Genomic DNA, 16,592 nt, shown 5'->3' on the forward strand with positions numbered 1-16,592 from the left:
GGTTACACTTGGATACTTAGTACCTGAATATGGATATAAAGTCATCAGGTAGATTTCACTGGTAATGTTTATCACCTCTAGTGTTTAACATGAAGTACATTTTTATGCTTCCTCCTCAAATATGTCTTTTTTTTAATTTGTTGATTTTTTTGTGTGTATATTGTACAGAACATCACACACAATCTTATTCATCTATATACCCACTTCCCAAATGGCACCCTCCCATAGCCTCCCCCTTCCCACACACTGGAGCCCGTATACTCTGTCATCCCTGTTACTGTCCACTGTGTTGTCGGCACCCCCAGCCATTCCCCAGTGTTTGTCCATCTGCTGAATCTAGTTAGCCTGTCTAGAGAGCCTTGTTTTAGGAAGATCAGCTCTTCCTCATCTAGCAGTAATCAGTTGTCAATATTCCTTTAGATAAGATTGGGGTCTGCTGTTCATTTTCTCAGTTCTATGCTGGGTTACTGTCTGGGAGTCTTTTGGGCCACGGTGGCCAATAACTCAAAAGAAGGTATCTCCTGTCTGGCATTGTTTCTTGTTATGTAGCCTTTAGCTATACATATGGACTCTTAAAAAATTATATTGACCCCACTAATCTTTGGTTATATGTTCCTTTTGGGTGTTTAAGTCCCTACAGTTGGCCCAGATAAACCAACTTATTTTTACTCTTAAGGTCATTTGAGGATCTGTTTTCCTCGGGGCTAACATGGGTTTGAGAGGAGCCCCTGGCTACTATCTTCTTAAATTATGACTGCAAACTGAGCAAGTTCAGGGATGGACCCACCCCTGTATGAATATGCACAGGATCCCTGAATAAAAGCCCCAGGCTCCTTTGCAGGAAGAAGGCATTGCTTTGCTAATGATTCCTGTGTGCTCTGTGCCTGCTACAGACAATGAAACTCTCTCCAGTCTATGTTTTGGCTGTGCTTATTTTGGCTTTCCACTCAACACGTAATGAACTGAATGCGTTTGGTTACATCATCACCAGTGTTGGTGTTCTGTATAACTGCACATAAACGCTCTTAAAGAATAATTATGAGAACCCACATAGGATGAACTTACTTTTGCTGAGGAAAACACACACATAAACACACATAAACATTATTTACTAATAAAATTTGAATTCTTGGGAATGAATTCCAGAGGGGTGTTCAGGTTTCATTTGCGGTGATTCACTGGTATTGTTATTCCAGGTCAAGATGGCCCTGCAACAGGAAGGATTTGATCGCAAAAAGCGAGGCTACAGAGACATCAATGAGATTGACATCAACATGAATGATCCTCTTTTTACAAAGCAATGGTACCTGGTAAGGTTCTCCGTTATTTTTAATGTCTCTGGGTTGAGTCTCCACATAAAAGATGCACCTCTAATTCTTTGGTATTTGGTGGGTTGATAACCAGCATCCAGGTCAGTGGGCATCTCTGTGTCTTCCAATATGCTTCCAATATGTCTACCCCCTTCCATGAGTCTTGCCCCCTAAAAGTTTCCTTCCAAAACCGCTAAATAGCCATGACTTTCCAGGGTCAAAGTTACTACCAACAGCTGATTACATTGTCCTAGATTCTGAAAAGGTGTATGTTTGTGTAAGTAAAGGCTTTCAAAACTACCTAAAAGCCAAATCAAATATCTGGGAGAACTCATCTGGGGAGCTCAGTAAGCATAGCAAGGGTGATACATTGAAGTTGCAGCCACAGGAAAAAGAATCCAGTGTTTCACAGACAGCAAACTAGAGAGCTCGGAGCCTAGCAAAGGGAGGATTTCAGCACTTCCTAAAGCAATGCTAGCAAATCAATTCTGTGAGGCTTTCTTGATACTGAAATCACAGTGCTGAAACCTGCCTACCTGATGACAAGTACTTTCTGGTTTACCTACAGTCTATCATGATACATGAACGTTGGTTGAGTTCTGTTTAAAAGGAGATCAGAAACTCCAAAGCAACCCACGTTGCAGGGTGTAGTATGAGAGTGGCTGATAATAAATGTGAACAAAGGCTTACTTTGCTTACAAGTAAAAGATGATGATGAACGTAGATGATTATATGGACTGCCATATCATAGGGCTGCATTCCAGTTCCCTGCTGAGGCTTCCGGAGGCTCAGCCTTAGGCTTCTTGACCGGGAATTCTGAAAGTCCAGTTTGAGCAATGGGATGAGTTAATGTCTGCTAGTCAGGATAGGGTTATGCTCTAATTTGGTTTCTCTGTTGCTGTGATAAAACACTGACCAAAAGCAACTTGGGGAAAAGAAAAGTTTTATTTGGTTTACACATCCACATCACAGTCCACCTTTGAAGGAAACCAAGGCAGGAACTCAAGGCAGGAATCTAAAGGCAAGAACTGAAGCAGAGAACAGGAAGGACCATAGCCTACTAAACTGCTCCCCCTGGTTTGCTCCCCGATACGATACCTTTCTTATACATAGCCCTGGCCCACCTGCCTAGGGATGGCACCACCCACAGTGGGCTGGGACCTCCCACATCAATTAGCAATTAAGAAATGCCTCACAGACCTGCCCACAGGCCAGGCTGCTGGAGGAAATTCAACTGAGGTATGTTTAAGTTGTGTCAAGTTGAGAAAACCTAACCAGCACAGGTAGATTTGTTGCAATAACAAACAATTCTTAAATCATAGTAGCTTATTAAAATCAAGGCCTATTTCTCACTCTTGATACATGATCAATGATTCTTAATCACTCAGAAATTCAGGCAGACCTGAATCAGAGCTCAACCTGAACTCCATCCCAACTTCTTCCACAAGCACCCCATCAAGGACATGGAGCAAACTATATACCAACTCTTGAAACTCCTGTCTATATATGACAAATGGCACATGAGTTCACATTACAATGGCCAAAACCAATCACATCACCAGTCTGACTGAAAAACAAAAAGGTGGAGTGGTAGTCTTTAATATGTGCTTGGCAAGGCATGGCATAATGGTATTAAGATTTCCAAGGTAAATAGGACATGTTTCCTCCCACAAGTGATATTGTCATTTAGTAAAGAAACTATTCAATAAAAATTTTCAAGATAATATGTGCTAAGTTCTAAACGTAAGGTATAAACAGAGCTACGAAAGAAAGCACTTCATTCCCTGTCAGAGGGGGTTTGCTGCAATGGCATCTCCACAATTTTATATAGGATGATTTTAGATTTTTCTTTTTGTATATATGCAGAGCCAGAAATCGACCATAGGGCCTTGTGCGTGCTAAGCAAACACTGCCACTGAGCTATATCCTTATCCCTGTAGAAGGCCTTTAAAGACAGCAATCCATTTATAAGCTGCGGGGATTAGCACAACTTTTGCACATTTACATAAAACAGGAAAATCAGTTGCTGCTACAAAATAAATAGAGGTGAAGAAGGTCACTCGAAACACATTTCATGACAGATGTGGACTTTATGCTGCCAGGGACCCATGTCCAGCAAACGTGTCCCTGAATACAGTACCGAACTAATCAGATTCTCTGCTTTGAATTCCTCTATCAGATCAACACTGGGCAAGCTGATGGTACTCCTGGCCTGGACTTGAATGTGGCTGAAGCCTGGGAGCTGGGATACACAGGGAAGGGGGTGACCATTGGAATCATGGATGATGGTGAGTATCTCAAGGCCCTCGTGTCATTTCAACACGAGTGTAGCTTTGTGTGCCTCCAAACTTGAAAGTTTCTTTGTTTGGGAGAGGCTATTACAGTTCTCATACTGAGCCTGATGGTCACACTGCCTTTCAACCAAATCATCCCCTTCATCCAGATCAGTCGTCATTATTACACTTAAGGATGCCCTCAAAAAGTATGTGTTTAATGGTAAAAAAGAAACAAATGATAAGATGCCTGTCATTTAACCTTGTTCTATTGGCCTGCTGCTTGTACCTTACCTAAAAATGTCTTCGAAACCTATTTATATGGACCTTCTATTTCTCTAGAGCCACACTGTCCAGCATAGTAGCCCCTGGCTATGCATGAGTACTTAAAGTTGATTAAGTAAACCTAAATAAAAATTAAGTTATTCACAACAGTTCCATTTCAAGTTCTTGCCCATTGTTTTTCACAGTGCTGGGGATCAAACCCAGGGTCTTGCCTTGCACATGTGCTAGGCAATTGCTGTACCACTGAGCTACATCTTCAGCCTAGCATTTTGAGTTTTTGGTAGCCACATGGGCTATTTCAGCTGCTGAAATCAAATTCTATTTCAGGCGTCACAGAAAGTTCAACCAGAATGTATAGGTTTGGGTTCATGACTTAGTTTTTGTACTAACAGGATTGGCACTTAGAAAATTTGGCTTTACTGCTACTCAGAATGAGCCCCCACCAAGCAGCCTTTGATAACATCTAGATTATAGACAACCCCTATATATTATTTAACAGAGCTTTATTTTCTATAGTTTCAAAACTTTACTTTCTACGATGCAGATATGCTTGAGTTTCGTGAATTGGTGTTTTTCTAACTGCACATGGCCTTGCCTCTGGCAAGGTCCTGCAGAACCGCAGTCCCGCAGTCTCTTTGCTGGGATATGCCTCTGCCCTTCATCAGCCTGGTGGGCCTCCAGCTAAAACTCCGCTGTACATTATCAGTTTAATTACCTACAAAGCCTACACAGAAATGAAACAATGGAGCTTTTCCTTCTGAACATACTCAAAGAACACTGCTGCCTAAAAGCCAGCCTTTGAAGCAGAAATGATGGAGGAAACAAGGGACACCAGCATGTCCAAAATCTGCGTTGTCTTTGTGTGGGCTCATTAAAAGCTACCTGAAACAATGGCTCCATGTGCCTCTGATGTGTGAGATGTTCTGAAGTGGATGTAAAAGCCTTTTCTAGTGTTGAGAGCTTTCACAAGAAGAAAGGAGCTGTGTATGTGGACAGACGTCAGGGGCTTATGAATATGTTTTTCCTTCCTAACACTTTAGCTTAGACACTTTTCCAAAGCAGCTAGGGCCAGCTCACCCAGGGAAAAAAAAAAAAAGCAAAGGCAGCTAGGCTTTGAAGAAATCTACTCAGGATATGTTGTGATAACCTATTCAAACAATCTACCTACTAGGTATCCTCTACTAGAGTCAAGAGGTCACCAAAATGTGGCACAATAGTGACAATACACACACACGCACAGTCACTGCCCTGATCAACCTGATCGACTTCCACAGCAGTATAGAATCCAGTTGCAGAATTTTTTGTCTGTAGCTTCCTTGACTAACAAGATCCCGTCAAAAGACAGCAAGTGAGAAGATGCCTCGCTGTGTCCCACACTGGGAGGCCAAACCCGTTAGAAAAGCCTGAAAGAATTTCCTGTTGGATCTTAGTTCTCCTGTAGATTAGTGGTCTTTGGGATTCCCATAGTTGAAATCTCTGTCCCTCAATTAAATTTCCTGACTTCTCCACTGTTTTGGTCATCTACTGCTGCAGGGAAAAAACTCCTTAAAACTGGATAGCCTTAAAGAAAAAATAAGTTGCCATGTCTCATGGTTCTGTGAGATGATGGACTCACTGGAACAGTTCTGCTGCTGTCTCCCTGAGGTCGTCCACGCAGTTGGAGTCATGAGACGTGAACTCTACTGGGGCAGTGGAAGGAACTGGGCCTAGGGCCAGGGTCCTGAGCTGTATATTTCTGCTGAACTGTGAACATTCTAAGTGGGGATATGCATGTGGGGATCCTTGCTAGATCTCTGGGGTCTCTAAAACTTTCAGAGCTTCCTGAAAATGTGGACTGTTGGGGATTAGACTTTCTGAAAAGAATCCAAATTGCTAGCAGAATGCTAATGGTTTATGACAAAAATATAACCAAGTTCTTGTCATATGTGTGACACGTGCATTATGATTGACTGCTCACGAGTCACCACCACCTTACCCTCCCAGCCTCCGAAGCTTTACAGTGCAACCATGGACAGTTGCTGTTGTATTAACTGTCAGCTCAGTGTCTACAAGGAGGCAAGCCTCTGGACACACCTATAAGAGGTCATCTAGATCAAGGTTTGCCTCTGAGAATATCTATGAGGGATTGTATTGATTATGTAAGTTGATGTAGGAAGACCCATCTTAATTGTGAGTGGGACCATTCCCTGGCCAGGGGTGATGGACTGTATAAAATAGAGATGGAAAGGTGAGCACTAGCACACAGACAGGAATTCACTGCTCTCTGTTCTTGACTATGGACGTAGTATGACTTAGTCCTCCCACGTGCCTGCTGCTATGACTTCCCAGAAGGACAATACCCTGGAAATGTGAGTCAAATAAATCTTTCTTCCCTTAAGTTGTTTTTGTCAGGATATTTTATCACAGCAACAAGAAAACTAAGACAATTATAGAGATCAGGTTCTGTGTCTAAATCATCTAGTATTCTAAAACACACAGCTAGCCTGACATTCATTATTTACAATAAACAAGAGCATAAAAAATAGGGACACATTAATAATGTAAAATTGGAAATTAAATAAGCTGATTAAGAATATGTGTTCGGGACAGGGAAGGTGGTTCAGTCAGTAAAGTACCAGCTCCACAAACATGAAGACCTGAGTTCAGCTCTCTGGCACTCATGTAAAAGCTGGGTATAGGAGTAGACATATGTAACCACCACCCTGAGGGTCAGGAGCAGAGGGCAGTGGCTCCCTAGAGCACACTGGTGAATCAGCCTAGCTGAACCAGAGAGCTTGAAGGTCAGTGAGAGAGCCTGTCTCAAAAAATAAGATGGAGAGAAACTGAGGAAGACAACTAACATCTATGGCCTCTACACACAAGCACACATGTACATATGCATACAACATGCACATGCACACACACAAAGAATTTGTGTTCAGTGTATTCCACTTTAAAAGATAATCAAATACACAAGATCATTAGGATACTGTCTGTCAGGATGCTAGTTTCATTTACATCACTCTTACATTGTTAGAATTCTGTCTTTTATCCTTCACAATTCTATCAATAATATTTTCTTTGTCAGACCAAAGTCTATGACCATTATAACAACACTCTTCCTCTTAATCTAAGTAAAGTTTCTTTATTTTCATTAAGATAAATTTATCATGTTTTAATCCCAATTTCCTCCTGGTCTCAGGTTATCTCCTTGCTCCAATATTTTTCCTTCACATAAATTATCATTTTTCCTTGTAAGCAAATTCCGCTATCAGAACATGCAAACATATTTTTAAATTTGATTTCCAGTTAGAAAGGCATACTCTTTGTGCGCACGCACGTGTGTGTGTGTGTGTGTGTGTGTGTGATGTTTAGCTTACCATTTGTTACAAAGCTTTTGCTCAACAATGTTAAATAATTTTAACAAACATGTACAACTGAATTTCAACACTTCTTAAACCAAGTCAAATTTCCAAGTGTTTTGCTACTCTGATAATATTACTCCAGTGATGATACTACTCCAGATGATTGTATTAATTACTTTTCACTTGCTGTGATAAAATACTTTGACGAAAAGCAAGTTGGGAAATACGGGTTTAATTTGACTTACAGTTCCAGAAGAGATGCCATTCATCATGACAGGGAAGGCAGCAGGAGTGTGAGGCCACCCGGCAGTCAGGAAGCAGAATGATCACATTTGAATGATCATTTGCACACAAAAAGGAGGGAAAGAGAGAGAGAGAGAGAGAGAGAGAGAGAGGTAGATCAGGCTATAAAACCTCAACGCCCACTCCCCCCTCCAGTGACACACTTCCTCCAACAAGGCTCTACCTCCTAAAGGCTCTAAAACCTTCCTAAATATTGCTACCATCAAGAGTTCAAACATGTGAGCCTACTCTGAACATTTTATATTCAAACCACAAATTTCCAACCTTTACTCCCATAGGCTCCTGGCCACCTCATGATGCAAAATGCATTAGTCCGACTTCAAAAGTCTCCATAATCTTTAATGGTCCTAACATAGTTCAAAAGTCCAAAGTGTCTTCTGAGACTCAAGGTAATCTCTTACTATGGTCCCCAAGTAAAATCAAAACATAAATTACACCCCTTCCAACACAAAATGACACACAATATACATTCCCATTCCAAAGGGAGGAATGGAGTTATTGCAAGGAAAGACTGGACCAAAGCAAGACCGAAGCCCAGCAGAGCAAATATCAAGTTCTGTAGCTCCATCCTGGTCCCCGGCACTTTACTTTCAAAGGTCTTAGAAGGTACCACCCTGCCAGCTTTGCTGCCTACAATATACATCTCTCTTTGGAGACTGATTCCACTCCCTGTATCCAGCCCTCCTTAGCAGATACCCCATGGCCCTGACATCTCCAAAATCTTGGAGTCTCTTAGAGTGTTTACTACAAGCCAAACACTTTTCATGAATTGTATCTAAACTTAAAAAGGTCTTTGCTGGCTACTGATAGCTGCTGGGATGGGGAGAGACAGTCTCTTACAGGGATGGGACTCTTGGTAGGTTAACCAGGTTTGAGTGAATGGACCCACACTGAAGGACATTTGGGTACACAAATCAGACTCTATAGGTTGTATTATATATAACAGAATATATTATATTGAGTGGGGGTAGCAAGGGAAGTACCTATGGATAGGGGAGGGGATCTAAATACTATCAAATTATATTGTATGAAAACCACAAAAATTCAATAAAAGTTTTTGTTAAAAGGCCTTTGCAAAATAAAAAATAGTTCCATTTCAAAAATATCAAAAACAGAGCTCAGAGAGATTACATCACTCAAAAAAAGTCATAGCATGTTACAGTGTCCGACCCTGGAGCAGAACCAGAGCTTTTGCTCTCAAAGCCTGTGTTTACCCAGGGCTGCAGCCCCCTTTTCTCCTGCAGTCTTGACAGGGAAGAAAGCATGGGTAAGAAGTGAGTACCTGTACTCTCAGATTACTGTTCAGTGCCTCCCAGTCCACAGGAAAAAAAGAAGAAATTTTCTTTTGAAACATACATCCTATTAATTCAAGGGGTTTTGTTTGGTTTGGTTTCGTTTCGTTTCCTTTCCTTTCAAGATAAAGCCTTAGGACACCAGTCACAGCCCAGTAACAGTGACACAGCCTTAGTACATGTGGAGCAGAGATATCAGCTATGGGAGGCACTTAGTGATACTTCCAGTTTAAAAGTATGGCATCCCAGAATAGTTATTAAATGCATCTGCTTCCAGGCTAGACACATCACACGCATTTGTTCTTTGAGCCTTGCCCTGTTCTCACCACTAGTTGTTCAAGAAGATAGCAAACACAGAGACACCAACCAAGCAACTGGCCTGAAATCATGCCATCAGTTATAGAGGTGGTTGGAGTCACTCTGACCTGTGACTCCAAATACTTCCACTCATAACCATACTGGAAGGTAGCAAGGGCCTTTCTGTTCCCTTGGCTCTTCACTGGCTGGATGCACAGGTAAAGCAGATGCCAAGACTCTATGGTGCTGAGACCTGGATAAGAGCCTTTTCAATTGCCCCTGATATTCTACTGTGACTTCTGAGATCCAAGTATGTGATGGAGCTCAGCAGCACAAATAGGCCATAATTCCACTGTTGGAATGACTCCTGGGCACACTACAGCAGGTCCCAATTCAAGAGCAAACACAGAACTCCAGCTGAGGTGTTCTAGCCTCAGGCTTCCTGGAAAGACAAGCATCAGCTCCCAGCCAGCACCACCTCTTTCCTAATGGCTTTGCTCGCCCAGGCACATGCCTCTTATTTCCATGCTGGTGTGTGCTCTCCTAATCCATTGCTCTCCGTGCCCTGTTAAATAATCATTGCTTTTCCTCCCTAGGGGCAGCTTCATTTCAGAGTTGAAGCTAGTTGGTGCTTTAGAAATGTCAGGATTTCTAAAAATCTCTTTCAGATCACTGCTGTGATGAGCCATCCATCTCAGAGTCACTAAGCCCCTTAGTGCTGACATTTATTCGGAAGCATTATCCATGAGCCCTGAGCTCTAATTGGCTTTACTGCTCTGCAGTATGTCCGGGGCAGCTGTCTCTCCACCAAGCAAGTGGTGCAGCCCTCCTTCACCCAGAAAGGAAAGGCCAGGAGAGGCAGGGGGCTCAGGTTAGCTGCTCTCCTTCGCATTCCCTGCCACAGGTCTCCTGTACCAGTCCTATAGGGAGTGTGTGTTCTCGAGCCGAGGACACAATAGCAAATACTAACCATCCACTCCTGTGTTGTCTTTTCGTAGGAATTGACTATCTCCACCCAGACCTGGCCTCCAACTATGTAAGTACAAGCTGATTTTAAGGTGTGGGGAATGTGTGCTTTGAAGTGATCTGAGGTCCCTGGTTATTAGAAATACACTCAAGTACATGCCTATGCATGCATACACAGGAACAAGCATACATACACATGGGAGTGTACACAGGAGTACATACATGTACACATGCAGGAACATGTATACAGGTTCATGCACTCCAGCAGTCATGTACCCACAGAAGTGCACTCACACACTCAAATGTGCACACATACATACACATACACACAGAGAGAACCCATATTGTTGGAACTACTGCCTAGATATGGGGGCCAGCAGCAAGCAAAGGCGTGGCTTCGTGAGAAGGGACAGCCAAAGTTTGAAAGAATAGAGTACCAAGAAACTAGACACAGGGAGGGGCAGAAAGGACAGCAGAGCGGCAAGGCTTGAATCAACTCTAGTGGCAATCCTGAAGTGACCGGGGCACTGAGCCATCTGAGTTCTTGCTGGACAAAATCAAAAGCAAAAAGCCAAAAACTGTAGTAACTCACATTACAACCATCACTCTATGAAGAACATTGCCTTTTAAGACAATTTTAATTGTTGCTGACCAGTTCATGCAGACATCCCCAACAACATTAAAACTCGAATTTAAGATCTCTTGATAGAGAACTGTCAGCATACACACACACACACACACACACACACACACACACACACCGCACCGCAGCACATATCGCTGGGTTAGAACCTCACACTCTAATTTTGAACCCAGCAAGTCACGTGCTGTTTTCCTGATGAAACCTATAAGCCCTTTAAACACAATCACTCTCTTCATTTGAACAGCAGGGGATACAATATGCAAGTATTGGTGTGTTCATTTAAAACTGCCCCAACTGTTACTAAACTATACTTTCTTTATATATCCCTCCAGATCTAAGTAGTTGAGAGGACTTCCATTTAAAACAGGACTTAAATAAAAGATGGCTAGCAAGCAAAGTCATTTGAGGGTCAGCATTCTGGGTCCTTTGCTTAGAAGGTGTGTGTGTCTACTGTGCATACAGAAGGTGGGGGCTTTCCATGTGTTTTGTGTACTGGGCATCAGGAAATAGGACAGTGACGTTTTTGTATTTGTTGCATAGATCTTAGCAATCTAGGAGCATGCAAATAGAGCTGAACATCTTTTTTAGTGTTCAAAAAATGTGAAATGAATCTTTGACACAGTCCAGTCACTGTGGCCTGAAGAGAAATGACAGAATTTAAGCCAAAGCTTTATGCCAAGTGATGATAACCCACTGCTATGAAGACAGTAATAGAGTGCCTGGGAGAAGCAGTCTGCTCCAGCGATCCTGCGCGTGTCTAGGAAACCATCTAGGAAGCTGGTCTCTATCCCTGTCACTGTGGCCACGTGCCTCACTGCTAATGCACTTGTGTCTGCTTAGGTGTTCATTTAACTTTCCTGAAATGGTCAAGTCTCCTGACCTTGGTCAGTTCTTCCAGTGCCTCTCTTTTCTGCATCCTCCACAACTATAAGACCCTGAAATGTCGCTGAAGGGGAGATTGAGAAGTGGATATGTTCTGTTCTCTGCAGTGATCTGGTATCCCAGGTCCTTCAAGAGGGAATACTACTCTGCAGGATAGAACAAATCAGCTGGGAGAGCTGCCTGATTTCACAGAGGCACTGGTATTTCCCATAATTCCCTTTACCTCCAAAGCCCAGAGCCTCCAGGGTAGCCACATGGGGCTCTATTCACTTTCTTAAATATCGCCTTCTTCCCTCTTGGAGGACCCCAAGGTGTGAGGTGGCTGTCCATTGGCTGGAAAGCTGATGGCAAACAGCATTTCTGCTGTGCACCAGATCTGGCTCCACAAAAGCCCAGGGCACCGTGAGTGACCTCCATACCCTTTCCTTCTCTCCACCACTCCATGCCAGTTGCCACACTAAAAAGAGATCCTGATTCATGTGGGGGAAACTCTCTGGGGATCTGATGAGCTGCAGGTACAATACTGGTGGACAGTGCCACCCACCTGCCTAAATCCGCACCGGAATCTGGGAACTGAAGCCTCACGTGATAAGTGCTGGCCATGCTCAGACCAGCGATATCAGAAATACCTGGAGACCTCCAAGGGCTGCGAGTGCTAAACTCTTTCCTCTTCATTTCTTTCCCAAAAATATTTTTTTTCTAATTAAAGGATAAGTACATATCCTCTGTAAAATTTTGGAAAAGCATAAGATTTAAAACCAGCCACAATACTATCGATCTTAATATTTTGGACTTTTTTCTATATTTTTCATAAAATTGTATTCTGGCTACATATATAGTATTCCCACATCTACTTGATATGTGATGGAAATGTTTGTGTCATTAAATGCCTTCATTATTTTAAGGGCAATGTAACATTGCCTCACACCATAGGCACTGCAGTCTCCAATTGTTCGACAGTTAGAGTGTTTCCCAGTGGGTACCTCAGTCTAGAAGAAAACACGATGGGTATGGGTGTGAGTGGGGCTCCATAACCCACTCAGGAGCTTAAGAACTGGAAGCACTGATTCTGGAAAAGACAAGACAGTGTAAAAGGCATGTTAAGTATGTTTTCAAATATTTTAATCTGCACTGTGGAATGAGATGGTCTACATATTCAGTCATTTTCCTCAGGCCAATTCCCACCAATGTGAGGGACTTCTAGCTCACTTCAAGGGAGAACTGTCTTGTGACTGAGGTCAGTAACTACATGGGAGGCATGGGTTCTTCAGATCTGAAAATATGGAGCATGATGTGGCAATTGGAAGGGGATGCTGGAGAGGCAATATGTACACTAACCCTAACCTATTAGATGATATGTAATAATTGAATAGAAAACGTGATTTCTGTGGAAATGCATGCATCTTGATCATTATCATTGAGAGTGGTCTGAACCCTTAACATTTATCAAACACTTGGAACATTCCAAAGCATGAGTAAGCATTTCTACATGGCTGGGAAGCTTTCTCCCTCCTTGATATAGATGGGAAAGCTAAGCTTCCAACTGCCTCGTCCCTAACTCCTCAGCAGAGAAACCAAACTCACCAGTTCTCACAGGTCCCAGCACAGCTCTCAGTGTATGTGGAGTTGAAACTGAAGCTACCCATCAAATTCATCTTTTTTATTTTTAACTAAAAATTTTACATGAGCATGAGAGTGGTCAGAATGATAGTGGGAAGTGGAGCCACCAGGAGAGCTATGAAGTCAATGGCCAAGGACAGCCTCGAAAGCTGTGTGAGCAAAGATTTAACGGGCCACTCTCCACCTTGCTAAGTGACTTATGACTTATATGTGATGAGTTAGCTCAGTACTCTGCTAGAAAAATGTACTTTGCAGAGAGAGGGAATGGGCTGGGTTTTCCCAGAAAGAAGACCCCTGAAACAAGTTTCAGCAAAACTAAGTTGTTTGGGATGTGATTCCAGGAAGCAGGAAGAAGCAGCAAATTACTGCTGCAGGCAGCTGGAACTTAATCCCACTAGGATAGTCTGAGTGCTGATGTAGAACACATGTGCCAGAGTGTCAGAGCCATCGCACCTGGGGACCCTAGGGATTCAACCCAACTCCAGCAGTCATCAGCTTAGGGCTGGGCCCAAGGCAGGTTCATACTGCAACACATAGAGCACAGCCCCCGGCGAAGAGATGTGGTGCAGGTACCAGGGGCTCACCAGGGACTTGAGTCCAGTCCCAGGGATGTGCAAGTGACAGTGCCTGCCACTGAAAGACGTGTCGGAAGCCTCTTCGGAAGCCTCTCAAAGGCTTAAAAAAAAAAAATAGAAATGTTCTGTTTGGGGGACAAAAACTCCTTCACTTTACAAACTTATTTCAAAAGGAAATTGAAATTCTACCCAAGGCTCTTTGGCAAAAATTTCTTCATAACCAAGAGGCAAAATATCTCCCAAAGCACAGTTCTTTTCATAGCTTGGTTATTCTGTATATTAAAAGAGAGAGAGATCAGAGCATGCTGCTAGTTCAGGTTTCTTTCTGTTAAACTGAGAATTAAAATACTTTGAAAACTACAAATCAATATCTAAATGTAAGTCGTTAGTGTTAATTTAATTCAGCAAACCTACAATGAGCCTGTTGAGTGGACGGCAAGGGACAGATAATAACAGCTACTTGTATCATTATTCCATTTCTCTACGATTGCGCTTAATCTCAGGGATCTGGTCCCACTTGTACTTGTTCACCATCCCAAATAATTAAAACTCTCTTTTTTCCATTCCAGTCACACTAACATGAAATGAGTCTTGGCCAAGAGACTATTTTGGACCAAGTCAAAGTCAAAGCCTCCTTTATCCCCCTTTCCCCCCTTAACTCAGTAAAATTGCCATGTGTTGAATCTACCATGCATAAGGCTTGGAGGAGAGGGACTAATAAGGTGCAGGCCTAGCAGGCAGGCTGCTGAGAAACCCACAGGTCAGTTAGGATGCAAGTAGGGAGAGCATCTCACAGGTGAGGGCAGGCATGTGGGGAAGTAGTTCATCTCTTTGTTGTGTGGTTCACAGCCCATGAGAATTTCAGATGTGTTTGCAGTGCTAATCCAAGACTGGGGTTGTGCTAAGTCTATGGCTATGGGGCATTTCTTCAGGAAAGTATGGAGTGTGGACAGAGTGGCAGGATTCAGAGCATGGGAGCAGGTGGGGGAGAGCATCTCCTCTTCGCTTCATAGGCCTGCTTTGCTCAAGTCACAAAGATGAAAATACGGCTAGCAGGCCTATAAAATCCAACGAGTATCTTCAAGCTGCATATTAGAGTTTGCTCAGGGATGGATGATGAAACAAGGATTGGAGCTCTTTACCTGTGAGTTCCAGCTAAATATGTCCAGACATCGCTTTCTTTTCATTATTCCCAAAATAATGCACGATTTATAACAACTATAGCATTTACATTGTATTATACATTGTAAGTCATCTAGACTTCTACAAGCATGTCCAGCGTGTGGTCTATGTTCTGCACACAGCACAGGGTAGCTATGAATGTGATTCAACACAAAATAGTAAATTTTCTAAACAGTATGAGTTTTTTAGTGCAAGTTTTCTGTAATTCAATTATGCAGTTCTCAAGCTTGAACTTTATAAATGACAGTGTCATGTCTAAATGTCTAGACAGGCAGGAGGATATGCATAGGCTGTATGTAAATACTATGCCATACAATGCAAGGGATCCCTAAATCTGTAGGGGGGGCATCCTGTCATCCACCATGAATACCAGACTGTCCTTCATCAAGAAAAAAATTCCAGTAAGCTCCAAAAGTAATGAAGGGAAGTGATAAAGATAAGAAAGGGCATCCAAGGAGGGGTTTGTGTAAAGCAAATTGCTAATGAGGGCAAGAGGCCATTAATTCTACTAAAGAACTCAAAAAGCAATGTAGACAGAGCCTGCCTCAGCATTATCCACCCAGTCTCGTCAATAACTAGCTAAAACTGCTACCTAGAACAGCACCAGATGGAAGGAAAAAGGATTCATTCCTGGTGCTTCTTGCCTGCTCTAAGTCAAGCAGAATGGAGTCTAGAAGACAAGGAGTCTTCAAAGAGAGGCATATGCCCATGGTTGGAATCTGGCCAGCACGCAAAGGTGGGTTCCTAACAGTGTGATCATAGTCGAAACTGAGTCAAACCTGAGCATGATTCCTGAGATTCTCTACTTCCCGGTTATACAAACTTTGACTTTGAACTTTCATTTCTTCATCTGTGAAATGGGCACAATGAAAGTGTGTTCAGATTTGTTGGTGTTGCCAGGTATTATTGAGATGTGTGCATCAGGCCTGACATATAATAGATACTCAACTTGGGTTATGCTGATGGAGAAGCACAGATGTCACTCAATTGCTCTTTTCAAAATGTCTTTCAATTGCTCAACCTGGTTCCCAGTGAATTCAGAGTTACCAAAAGAGAAAAATGGTCTGCTGATCCTGACTAGGTATAAGATTATCAGGCTAGGAAAGTTAAGGGCAAAAGGCGAAAGAGACCAAAATAAATTTCAAAGGCTCTGAGAATTAGCATCTAAGCAAAGAGAAAGTAAAAGGGGAAGAAGAACTGTTGTTCATGGTGAGGGACAGAATGAAGGATGCCCAGTGGAAATAGAATTCCCAATCACATCTCCTTCTCGGATCTCCAAACTAAGAGGATATTCATGGAACATTGAAAGGATGATCCCCAAAGGGTGAAGGGATTGTAAAGCAGCAATTTCTCCAGATGAGCTTTTCCTCCAGGCAGAGAACTAACACCTGCTGGTACTGAAGTGACCACAGGGAAGACACAGACTCCTACAGTGATGACGGGGGAAACAGACTGTGTCTTGTAACAAGAGCCTCCATCTTTTAGCCTGGAAATATGTATCTGCCTTTGGCCAGATCCAAGATCCCATGCTGATAATCTGCCAACTGCCAAGATTCATGTATTCTTCCTTGAATCTTTTCATAAATTCTTTTTTTATAGTTTTTTTAAATTTATTATTAT

The 16,592-nt window shown here is 42.6% G+C and overlaps 1 protein-coding gene across 1 annotated transcript in view; it reads left to right on the forward strand.

Annotated features, from left to right (window-relative positions):
* The window catches only part of Pcsk2 (proprotein convertase subtilisin/kexin type 2), a 336,021-nt gene that overhangs the window by 189,414 nt on the left and 130,015 nt on the right, over positions 1–16,592 (forward strand). Inside the window, exons 3-5 of the mRNA XM_008850267.1 lie at positions 1,197–1,310; positions 3,490–3,598; positions 10,103–10,140. Of these exons, the coding sequence (XP_008848489.1) occupies positions 1,197–1,310; positions 3,490–3,598; positions 10,103–10,140 (261 nt within the window). The remainder of the gene's footprint in view (positions 1–1,196; positions 1,311–3,489; positions 3,599–10,102; positions 10,141–16,592) is intronic.

Source organism: Nannospalax galili, unplaced genomic scaffold (genome assembly GCF_000622305.1).
Source record: "Nannospalax galili isolate Female #2095 unplaced genomic scaffold, S.galili_v1.0 scaffold245, whole genome shotgun sequence".
Lineage (NCBI taxonomy): Eukaryota > Metazoa > Chordata > Mammalia > Rodentia > Spalacidae > Nannospalax > Nannospalax galili.